This window comes from Ursus maritimus, unplaced genomic scaffold, assembly GCF_017311325.1.
Source record: "Ursus maritimus isolate PB19 unplaced genomic scaffold, ASM1731132v1 scaffold_8, whole genome shotgun sequence".
Classification (NCBI taxonomy): domain Eukaryota; kingdom Metazoa; phylum Chordata; class Mammalia; order Carnivora; family Ursidae; genus Ursus; species Ursus maritimus.
The window spans coordinates 26,500,805-26,513,203 of NW_024426996.1; the positions used below are offsets into that span (position 1 = coordinate 26,500,805).

The 12,399-nt window shown below is 41.8% G+C and overlaps 1 protein-coding gene across 1 annotated transcript in view; it reads left to right on the top strand.

Annotated features, from left to right (window-relative positions):
* The window catches only part of ADAMTS3 (ADAM metallopeptidase with thrombospondin type 1 motif 3), a 248,822-nt gene extending 239,889 nt beyond the window's left edge, over positions 1 to 8,933 (top strand). Inside the window, exons 21-22 of the mRNA XM_008693199.2 lie at positions 628 to 745; positions 6,214 to 8,933. Coding sequence (XP_008691421.1) covers positions 628 to 745; positions 6,214 to 6,773 — 678 coding nt within the window. The 3' untranslated portion in view covers positions 6,774 to 8,933. The remainder of the gene's footprint in view (positions 1 to 627; positions 746 to 6,213) is intronic.
* The last annotated feature ends 3,466 nt before the right edge of the window (positions 8,934 to 12,399 follow it).

Sequence of the window (12,399 nt, forward strand, 5' to 3'; positions counted from 1 at the left end):
TGGAACAAAGGTCCCTCCTCTAAACTCCTACCTGGAGCAATAGCTTAGATGATCCTGGACTTAATTTTAGAGCGGTTAGCCCCTTCATTAACAAAATTAACTTATGGGAATAAAATAATAGTAGTTCCAAAGAGGTTGAATTAACCAAGGTAGCCTGTCAGTAAGTTCTACCATCAGTAAGGAAGGTCAAAGAATGGGAAGCTGGGTAGCAGGATCTCTCCCTGAAAAGAGGCACCACTACTGTTTTGGGGAACTTTGCAGGTATTAACGTTACAGTAATGGCTTCTTTCCTATAGCATGCTTACCGCCTGCCAGGCACAATTGCTTTATAGACGTTGTCTCCTTTGCCTTCGTTTAGTCCGACAACAATCCTGAGGCAAGTGTTACCATCCCAGCTTTCAGAGAAGCAACAATGTGCCCAGGCTGGTCAGTCATGAAGTGAGGCTATAAACCTATGATTATCTGTCTCCAAAACAAAATAGAGAAGGAACCCCAGAGCTGTGCAAGCATGTGTGTGTGCATGTGTGTATGTGTGTGTGTGCGTGCGCACGCATGCACACATGTGTGTGCACAGAAAGGTGGTCTTGGTGGAATAAACCTCTCTAATCATAGTCTTTGTTTCTCTAGTGTTCGGTAACCTGCGGGGAGGGAACAGAGGTGAGGCAGGTCCTCTGCCGGGCGGGAGACCACTGCGCAGGGGAGAAGCCCGAGGCCGTCAGAGCCTGTCAGCTGCCTCCGTGTAACGGTAGGTGTGATACCCATTGGTTTCGCTGCTCTGACAATGGTTTTTACAGCTCAAAGAGCAGAATTTCAGGACAAACTCTGGAATTTCTGTTAAGGAGCACACCCCTGAAACATGAGCCTAATCCTCTTCTTTCAGATCAGTGTTTGAGGCAGTGTCCCCCACCAGCGAGGCATCATAACCCCTGGTTCCTGTCAGGCGCTAATGCTGGGGTGAGGGCGGGTCACACATGTGAAGCTGCTGTCAATTTGTTTTTCTAGTAGAGCTCCTTATTTTCTCTCTGTGTCTTTATAATTTCACATCATTGTAAAAGGCATAATATTGCAGAAGGTTTTGAAATATTTTGCTATAATTATGAAGTTTAGACATGTGGATGATCAGTGCCACGCACAGAGCCTTTTCTATTATCTCTCCATCCACATACAGGCCCTTCTGCAAGGGGGTTTCGGAATAGACACCTTGCATGTGTGCAAACGTTTGCCTAACCTTCCTCCTTGCCCTATCGCAAGAAAACTACGTATCAGTTTGCTGTCGTAACACAAAGTATGTACGGGATGGCGGCCGTTTCTGTCACTCTGTCTCACTTCCTCCTTTTCTGTGCTCTGTCTACAACCATCTCTGTCCTCTACCTCATTTCGTATCTCCATTTGCTGTCCTCTGTGTCTCATTCTCTGGGCTGCTCCAGTCTGGTTCCCGGTCTCTGACTTGCTGTCATCTGGAGCCTGCAGGTTGCTCACTTTCTCTGCATCTATCGCACATGGTTTTCTACCTCACCCCCCTCCAAGCCCTCATTATCCCCCCTGTCCTCATCCCCTGCCTCTCTCTCTTTCTCTTGACCTCTTTTCCTCTCCTCTTCTCTCTTTCCTCATCTCTTCCTGTCTCCTTTTTCCTTATTTCTCTCTTTCTCTCCCTGACACCTCCCCCCAGCCTCTTTCTACCTCCTGTGTCGCTGTGTCTCCTTCATCCCCACCTTGCCCTTTCTCAGGGGCCTCCTGCCCTCTCTCGCCATCCTTGTCCCTCTGCCTTTTTCTCCCACTCTGTGTCTATATCTCTCGTCATCTTCCTCACTCCTGTCTCTCTCCTCTCCATCCCTTGTCTTCCTCACCTTTCTTTCTCCCAGCCCCCATGTCTCTGCTCCCTGACTCTGTCCGGCTCTCTTTCTTCTTGCCCCTGCCCGCCCACTGCACCATCTGCTGACTGTTCTCTCTCTCTCCCTCTCATCTCTTCCTCTGTCTCTCTCTCCTCCCCACCTCACACCATCTTCCCCTTCTGTTGTTCCCTTGCCCACCCTACTTCTGCCATCACAAGCTTCCTTGGAAGGAAGGAAAGAGGAAATTTCAAGTCAAGTCTTAAACTTTATAAACTATTTCATTATAAATTTTCATTTGAAATGTGTGGTAGCAAGAACAAGTATGGCCATGAGGGGGAGACAAAGGACTTAGATATTTAATCATTTTTCTCTGGAAAATATGTTTGAAAATTTAAAACATAAGACAAAGCCAACAGAGCAAACGTTACCCAGTTAGAAGCTGTAAAGTTTACTGTTGCCATAATATTTTATTCTTCTGTATTACTGCCAAGAGGCTAAAAACTTTGTGAGTAGACTTGACTGTTCTTAGTAGTTGGTAGAGCTATGTATTTCTGCAAATATGCCCAGTTGTCAGGAAGAGTTCCTTGATTCTCTTCCTTTAGCTAAAAGAAGTTCTTTTTAATTGCAAAACAGAGTACAAATGAGATGGCTTAACTATGTTAGGGATTCCACAATCTTCTAGCTGCTGTATTGCCCTGAAATCCAGGCCCGGCAGCCAGTTCTATGAGGTCTGAAAGGCCATATATTTCTGTCACACATTTCAAGTAAGTAATAATTCCCATCAGTCTCAAACTGCAATTAAAATCAAATGACTTTTTGAGACCACGTGTTAATACCCTTTTCCTGAACCTCTTATACTGATCTGAGCACGGAACAAGAAGGCTGAAAAGCTTCCTTCGTTTCCTGATTGATTTTGTCGTGTGAATCCTTTCCCTAAGCCCCATTTTGATTGTACTATTTCGTTGTTGCTGTTAAGTTCTTCCCATCTATCCTGAGACAAATTACCATGAAGTGAATGTATGCCTTTGCTCTTATCTGTTTTTTCCTCACACTAGCTCATCCTTTTCCTCCTCTGCACAGAAGCATATTCTGGCTCTGCCTAGATCCGTGTTATGAACCAGTCCTTGCAGTGTCCAGGTGCTCACACAGAGGGGAGACGCATACATGGACTCCTTCTCTAACACAGAGAGACTAGGTCATGCTTTGAGCTGGACCACAGGAAGGGGGAGGGGGGTGATGGGGTATGAGGGGGTGAAGGGTCAGAGGGAAAAGAAAGCACAGGGCCAAATAAAGTCCTCTCATTGCAGGGTCTAGAGCCATAAACATACAGGAAGAAGAAATTAATATTTTTATTTTAAGATATAGGCATAGAAAAAGTAGTTCAGAAATAATAAGGGTATTTGCGGGGAAACCCATTAATGTGACATGCAGGCATTCACAACATAATTAGATGATTACCTTAGCTAATATGAAATATTCAGACATGTCATACTATCCAGTAGATCTGTAAATACCAGGCAAACACAGGTCATTCCAAAATTTGGGAAGGGGACATGCTATTATAACTCTGATGGGTAGTTTTATAATTAATTTTATAATTTGTAATTGTTAACAGATACAGGTGGTAATTTTAGCTCTCTTGGTCTTGCCAAATGACCTTTTTTTTTTTCAAACTTTACAAAAAGGATTCTTTAATTTCTTTAACAATTTATATACGGGTTCATTACCGAGCAGTAGAGCATTCCCCAGTAACACATTGTAATTTTGAGAGAGTATAGTACATAAATGCCACAATTTACAATTCTTTGTGTTTACGAATCAGACATAGGATTAGTATCTCTGTGTTATGCCGTATTTGTGGGCTCTGCATAGGATGTGCCCTAAAATGGATGAAAATAAGTACAAACTAATATGTCCATGAGCTCAACATTTGGAGTTTTTGAAATCTAATTCTTATAACCTGTACTCAAAAAAATTTAAAAATAGGGGTGCCTGGGTGGCACAGCGGTTAAGTGTCTGCCTTCAGCTCAGGGCGTGATCCCGGCGTTCTGGGATCGAGCCCCACATCAGGCTCCTCCGCTATGAGCCTGCTTCTTCCTCTCCCACTCCCCCTGTTTGTATTCCCTCTCTTGCTGGCTGTCTCTAACACTATTGAATAAATAAATAAACTCTTTAAAAAAAAATAAATTAAAAAAATTAAAAATAATAAAAAGAGTGTGCATACACATATCAAGTGTTTCATGAGCGTTGCTTTAGTACTCTTTAAATGTAAAGTGTTATCAATTCAGTGAAATTAAATTTAAAAACTATGAATGATTCAAAAGAAAGTTGGCACACTTTACCCAAATTTATGCTTACAAATAATAAATAGCCTGAAAATATTTGGTAGTGAAAATGAAACTACTGCGTTAGCTCTGGATGTTACCTTGTTTTTTCTTTTAGTAATACATTTTTAAGATTTAATTTGTTCTAGTAGGTCCTTAGAATTTATTTTGATTTTTATTTATTTATTATTACTATTATTATTTTTAAAAGATGTATTTATTTATTTTGGAGAGAGAGAGCAAGCAAAGGGGAGGGGCAGAGGGAGAGAGAATCTCAAGCAGACTCCCCACTGAGCACGGAGCCTGACCCAGGGCTCAATCCCAGAGCTGTGAGATCATGACCTGAGCTGAAATGAAGAGTCAGAGGCTTAACCAACTGAGCCACCCAGATGCCCCTCTTTATTAGTTTTTTAAAAAGATTTATTTATTTGAGAGAGAGAGAGTAGGGAGGAAGGGGAGAGGGAGAGGGAGAGAGAGAATCCCAAGCAGATTCCCCACATTTCAGAGAGCCTGATGCGGGGCTTGATCTCAAGACCCTGAGATCATGACCTGAGCTGAAATCAAGAGTTAGATGCTGGGGCGCCTGGGTGGCACAGCGGTTAAGCGTCTGCCTTCGGCTCAGGGCGTGATCCCAGCGTTCTGGGTTCGAGCCCCACATCAGGCTCCTCTGCTATGAGCCTGCTTCTTCCTCTCCCACTCCCCCTGCTTGTGTTTCCTCTCTCGCTGGCTGTCTCTATCTCTGTTAAATAAATAAATAAAATCTTTAAAAAAATAAAAAATAAAAAAAAGAGTTAGATGCTTAACCAGCTGAGCCACCCTGATGCCCCAAGATGTATTTTGATTTTAAATTTAAATTTAATGTAGAAGCTAATCTGTTAGAAATCCAGAAATACCATAAAGTTAAAAAAAAAAAAGATGTCCCTTTATATCCTAAAGAATATCTGTGGCAAAATGAATCCTATTTTCTCATTCTAAAATCAGATACGTGTCCCTACTGGGAAGAGGAAAGTACCCTTAGTCTGTAGACTTGATGGAGATATTAAAATGGTGATCAACCCAAGTGCTTTGCACAGAAAAAAAACCTACTTATTTCAGTGAATTTATCTAAATGTTCATATTTGTTTATTGAGGTATAACTGTAGCATATTAGTTTCAGGTGTAGAGTAAAATGATTTGATATTTTTATATATTGCAAGATGATCACAACCATAAGTCTAGTTAATGTCTATCACTATATATAGTTATAAAATTATTTTTTCTTGGCATGAGAACTTTTAAGATCTATTCTCTTAGCAGTTTTTAAATATGCAATACAGTATTATGAACTGTAGTCACCATGTGCATATTACACACCCATGACATTTGTTTTGTAACTGGAAATTTCTACCTTTTGACCCCCTTCACCCCTTTCCCCCACGCCCCAACCCCCACCACTGGCAACCACCAATCCGTTCACTGTATCAAGGAGCTTTTGTTTTTAGATTCCACATACAAGTGAGACCATGCAGTATTTGTCCTTCTCTGTCTGACTTATTCCATTTAACATAATGTCCTCGAGGTCCTTCTGTATTGTAAATGGCAAGATCTCATTCTTTCTTAAATATCTGACTAATATTCCATTGCATACAGATACCACAATTTCTTTATCCATCCATCCATCCATCCATCCATCCATCCATCCATCCATCCAAGGAGCGTTGTTTTTTCCATATCTGGGCTACTGTAATTAATGCTGCCATCAACATGGGAGTGCATATATCTTTTTGAATTAGTGTTTTCATTTTCTTCCAGTATATACCTCTCTTGGGGACTTACTGGATCATATGGTTGTTATATTTTTAGTTTTTTTAGGAGTATCCACTCTCGTCCACAGTGGATGCACCAGTTTACATTCTCACCACTGGCATTCATATTTTTAATGCAAAGGCTCATTTGGGCAACTCCAATTAATGTCAGATTTTACTTAAAATTTTTTATATTCCAAAACAATTTTCATTTCTTCCTTTTATTTTCTGTCTAGACGTGTGTGGTATTTTGTCTTCTTTTACCTTTTGCAGATGAGCCATGTTTGGGGGACAAGTCCATATTCTGTCAAATGGAGGTGCTGGCGCGGTACTGTTCCATCCCAGGTTATAACAAGTTGTGTTGTGAGTCCTGTAGCAAGCGCAGCAGCACCCTGCCACCGCCGTACCTTCCAGAAGCTGCTGAAACTCACGATGATGCTATCTTTAACCCTAGCGGCCTCCCTGGATCTCTAGTGATGCCTACGTCTTTGGTTCCTTACCATTCGGAGCCCCCTGCCGAGAAGAAGCCATCTCTGAGTAGGCTCTCTTCAGCGGGAGGTCCAAATGCCTTCACGGCTTCCAGGCCATACAGTAAACCCAACGGTGCTAACTTCCCCCAGAGGAGAGCTCAGCCAGCAGGAAGTAAGGCTCTGAGACTGGTCTCCCCGGCCACCAGGAGCGGCCCCCTCAACTCCTCTTCAGAAGCGGCCGCTGCCCGCCTCCTCGCGGTCAGTGATTCCCTAGGTGCTTCTTCTCAGGCAAGAACCTCAAAGAAAGATGAAAAGATTAGTGACAAGAGACGTCCAGTAGGATCATCCACTTTGGAAAGATGAGAAAGCGAACCTCAAAGGCTAGAGATCAAAGGAGAACCCGGACAAGCTCCCTCTCCCCGTGGTGCATACAGCTGGTTTAAAGTGTAAATCTCTGTAAACTGTCAACTCATTTTGTCTGTGAGCAGAAGAGCAAAAAGTGCTGGTTCACTTTCTAGTTGCTTTCATCCTCCTCTTGTTGTGCATTGACTCATTTACCGGAAGTCATTGGAAGAAAGCACCAAAGATTATTGATAGAAGGAAAGTAAGTTGCTAAGTGTGTTGGTCACTCTCTAATGCAGCAGAGGGACTGGAACCAATTATGTATATCAGCTGATTTTTTATTTTTGACGAGTTACACTAAAAATAAAAAAAGAGGTGCCAACAGTTTACACTTTCACAAAATATTTTGGAAATGGAGCAAAAAATCCTTAGACTTGTATTCCTATTTATCTATATTAGAAGTATTGTATGAGCGAATTTGCAGCTGTTGTGTAAATACTGTATATTGCAGAAATCAGTATTATTTTAAGAGATGTGTTCTCAAATGATTGTTTACTATATTACATTTCTGGATGTCCTAGGTGCCTGTTGTTGAGTATTGCCTTATTTGACGTTCTATGGGTTGATTTTCAAAGCAGAATGTTACGACTAAGAAGTTAGAATTGTAGCTACCGACAATACAAAGGGTTTTGTTGTGTGGTTTTGTCTAATCAACAGTGCGATATCTAAATTACAGAAAAAGAAAAATCACGTATGCTGCGGGTATACAGATTTCAGCTTACCTATTACTTTCCATTTTTTAAATAAAAAGGAGTAGGACTGATGTGTCAGTCTACTCGTGGTCACCGAGACAGAGACAAGTACGTTAGCCTGTGCAAGACAAAATTAAAACCCTCTTACCAGGACCTCAATAGGCACCGCTGAAGTGTCCTGTGTTCTTGTGTTGGTTTTTCTTTCCCCTTTGTTAACATATACAAACGGTTATACTCAATGTACTGTAATAATAACAAAAGAAAAATGTTCTGAGATAATTTGTTTGTATGTTGGTAGCTGAGAAAAGCATCATCAATCTAGAATTGACACCCGAGTATAATAGGGCTTTGGGGCTTTGGAGGAAGATTCAAGCAAGTATTTGTCAATGGTCGCAATATTTATTTTCTGCATGGTCTATATTCAAATGTTCACAACCACAGTGCATCTGACTGCAATCATGTGCTAGTAATTTATGTCAGTGCTCACCTTGCTCACAGTGAAGCCAGAAATGCTCTCTCCAGGGAGTAGATGTAAAGTACTTGTATATAGAATTCAGAACTGAAGATATTTATTAAAAGTCGATTTTTTTTCTTGATAGTATTTTTATGTACTAAATATTTACGCTAATACCAATGACATATTTTGGTAAACTAGAGAGACATAATTAGAGATGCACATTTTGTTCATGGAGGAGAAGTTTAAGCAAACAACAAGAGCCAAATCAAAGAGCAAAAATCAAACAAATTTGATGTCATTCAAACTTTTTGCATTTTTAAAGTAGTTGATACAAAGTTAATGACTTGTTCCCTTTCGATGAAACATAAAATAGTATAGACCCAGATAGCTGTTTAATGAAATAGGGAATTAGAACCATTTTTTTTAAGTATAAGAAAGAAAGAAATGCTTAAAAGAACAAAAGAAAGTGTTGTGAGCATAATGTTCTTGAGGCCAGTTCCTGAACTGTCTAAAACGATATTATGGAAACGAACTCTAGAGTTGTTAACCTCTCCAAGCACAGAATGTGCAAGGACTTTTGCCTCTTAACCATCGTAAACTCACAGCTTCACCTATTGACTCTATACCTCTAAAGAATCGCTGCTATTTCATGCAAGACTTTTAAAGTTTAACTGAATTAGGTGAATTCCACATAGTAAAACGATCTCTGAGCCTCAAGCAGAAGTCATTTCTTTTTTCCTCAAAGTTTCCCCAGAATGAAATTCTCTCTAGTTTGCTCGCATATGTCTGCATCTGGTCCACAGGAAAAGGCAGAGAGAATGGTCACACACATACACCTCCCATAAAGATGTACATATTTGTTGTACTTCTGATCTTTGAGCTTCCTTTTCTACTAAGCTAAAAATTCCTTTTTATCAAAGTGTACACTACTGATGCTGTTTGTTGTATTGGGAGCACGTAGCAATAAAAATGTTAAAATATAGACCTGGCTCTATCTAGATTTTATCATTAGATTCATCACTGAATAATGAAAAATTTTCTTTCCTCCTAAGTGCCAAATTCATTAGCTTCTTGGACTTTCTCTAAAGAGGCTCAAATAAAGTGACAGTGCCTCCTCGCCTCACACCAAGGTGTATCATAATATTTTTTTTAATTGAAAAAGAGACTATGAGTGGTGGCTTTTTGCTTAAATCCATCCCACAGAACTATGAAGATGCAGGGAGGAAAGGGCAATAATGCTAGGATGTACGAGGAGGAAAAGGGGGACTTCTGTATTTTAAATGTGCAATCCCAGAGTGTTTTTAAAGAAAAGCTGCCTAGAAGCTTTAGAACCCTGATTACCTGAGGATTGCCGGGAATACATGATACATGACTCGGGAGCGTGGGCAGAAATGGGGCATCAAGACAGTGGGGGTGGGGGGTGGGGGTGGCTTTCCTTACGTCACAGGGAGGCACTATATTGCCATGGTTACCAGTTTAAAGGGCAAAGGCAGACCAACTCAGGTTTGAACTGCACCTGTACCCTTTATACCTGAATGATCCTGGGTAACCACACTAAATGTCAGTTTCCTCATCTGTAAAATGGGAAGCAGAACTGTTAAACATCATTGCATGATTGCAGTGAGAAATGAGAAAGTAGAGTTCTTAGCACAGGGCTTGACACCTGTACCTCTCAATAAATAGTAAGTATCATCATTGTCCTTATACTGTCCCCATCCTCCTCCTCCTCCTCTTCATTATGTGACCAAACCACAGCTTTCCTCTAGGGTCCACAGCTAGTTTGAATCATGGTCACTGAGTCTCATTCATGGTGGTAAAGAACATAGTTTCAGGAATCTAAAGACAAGCACTTTAGCTTTAAAAATAAATAGGAGGGACAAACTCATTAAAAATGATCTCCAGTCATCGGTTCTGAAAACTTTTAGCTAATTATGCCCACTTTCGCTTCACAAACAATAAGTAGTCAAACTAAAGAATGACTATTAATTCTGTATTTCTGCAAAAATGGCCAGTGGTAAAATAATGCTCCAGATAATTAGCAAATAAAATGTTTTTCATATATTTACATTAATACGCTTTGCAGAAATATTGTCATTCCTTAAAACATAGATTATCATGAATAAGCTGCTTAAATACACGATAGAAAAAAAATCACTTGAAGAATGATGAAGCGTGGACAACGAAAAAGGACATCATTTGTTACAAAAGGACTAAAGGGAATGGTAAAAGTAAAAGGTTAAAGTAAAACTACTTAAAATGCAATAAAATATAAAAACCACCCAAGGGTGCATAGGCATTATTAACACATCAACTAGTATTAGAAAACATTCGTTTGGGGCCCTGATACTTGAGAAATTTACTTAGAGCTAGAGGCAATATTCAAAAATTAATTAAAATACTGCCTACCAAGCAAAGAAAGCATAATCTAAAATGAATTTGCCATAAAAAACACAAATTCTAAAACCAAAATGCTATCAATTTCTGCAAAACCATTAGAGAGTTCACCTAGGTATTAGAATTACTCCCTACATTCCCGCATCTTGATAAATGGCAAGAGCATGAACAGCTGCGCTCCGCTTCGCGGCTCCTTGCACGAGCGCCTGCGGCGTCGGCCCCGCCTTCGGTCCTCCATCTTTGCCTCCGCACACAGATGGCGCCACTTTAGATAACTACCCCGTGACCGCACGCCTGTGCTCCTCGCTCCATAAAAGCTGGGACTAAGGTCCGGAGAGGGCTGGAGGATAGGAGTACGGTCTGGATCGCCCGGTGGTCCGACTGTCCGCCAGACTGCCCCGTCTGTAAGTTACCCTGCATGGAACTGGGCGAATGGTTTGGGGTGGCTTGCTCCTTTTTCTGGTATTGCAGTGCCTTCTAGTCTGGAGGATCCATTACTGACCCTCCTCCACCTTCTAACAATTGTTTACCCTGCTGGATACCGAGAAAGAAACAAGCATGAGAGACGGGCTGAGTAGCCGAAAGCCCTGCTTCTGGGGGAGCTTCCAAGCTGGCCAGACACCGCCGTGTGGGGGCACCGGGCCAGGTCTTTTGAGCATTTCGGACCAGTGCTTGAGTACAGGGATGCCCTGAAAACACCCGTGGGTTTGCTAGCCATCCTCTCTGAAACCGGTGGGGAAGCAAGAGGGCCGAGAAGGGGTGGCAGCTCAGGTGTCCTGACTGTGGGATCCTGGGAAGATGATACTGAAGACTGTACCTTCCCGTTGGCTGGGGGAACGGCTTGGGACCTGCAGTATCTATCCTTGTCCTGTGCTTGGCTATCCCATTGCTACTGTAGTGTCTTGGCGGCTGGCTTTAGGAAAGTCTAAAGAATCTGTCAAAAGGGAATTAGATGGGTTGAAAAACAGGGAAAAAGAAAGGATATTGTCGACAATAAAATGGTGGAAAGGGGGCCCATCTCATAAACAGTTGTGGCAAGAGCTAACATTATCTGGGACCCTGAGAGAAAATCTAGGCAAACACCCCAGTTTGGTCTTGCTAAGCCTCAGGAAGGCGTTGCCTAAGGGAAAGCAGTTTCACTACGGTGAAGGAAGTTTCAAAAAGCCAGGGGTGTCACAGAGTGCCCCTCCAATAAGGAATTTCAGGAGTGGATACCCCCTACCACTAGACACTGGGGGTTTGACCAACTGCTCCCCTCTAGTGTGAGCAATAGGGGGGCAACCAGAGGCCATGGTGAATTAACCATTTATTGGTCTAGCACTAACCGACAGACCATACTAGCTCTAATAAACAGTGGAGCTGAATGCACACTTATCTTTGGAAGCCCCCTCAAAATTTCAGGGAGACCTAAAGGCTGTTGATTGTTATGGGGACAGGTTAGCAAGGCCAGACATGTAATCCCTACCTACAGATTGGCAGGCTTCCTCCCTGCTGTTGTGTTGTGTATATTTCCCCCATTCCTGAGTGTAATTTGGGCACAGCTGTTTTACAGGATCTGAATATAACTGCAGTGACTGGCAAATTCAGGTTGGGTATCTGAGTAGTGAAACCCGTCCTCGTGGGCCATGCAAAATGGGAACCTATGCAGCTGCTGGGTCCCCGGAGAATAAGACAAGTACAGGCCCTGGGGTATTAATGCCAGATGGCGGCTGTGAATTAGATGTAAATTGACTTGTGAATGACAAAATGGGAAATCAATAACCTTTTTAAAGTTTTTATTGTAATTCCAGTTATCATACAGTGGTATATTAGTTTCAGGTGTACAGTTCAGTGATTCAGCACTTCCATACATCACCTGGTGCTCATCACATGTGCCCTCCTTAATCCCCATCACCTATTTCACCATCCCCCCCCACTCCCCTCTAGGTTCAGTAAGAATCTATTCTCCTTATAACATGAAACCACTGGAAACGCTGATTAGATTACCAAGGCTTTGAGTGGAATGTCCTGTTTGAGAAAGATCTGCATAGGCTCAGATATGACC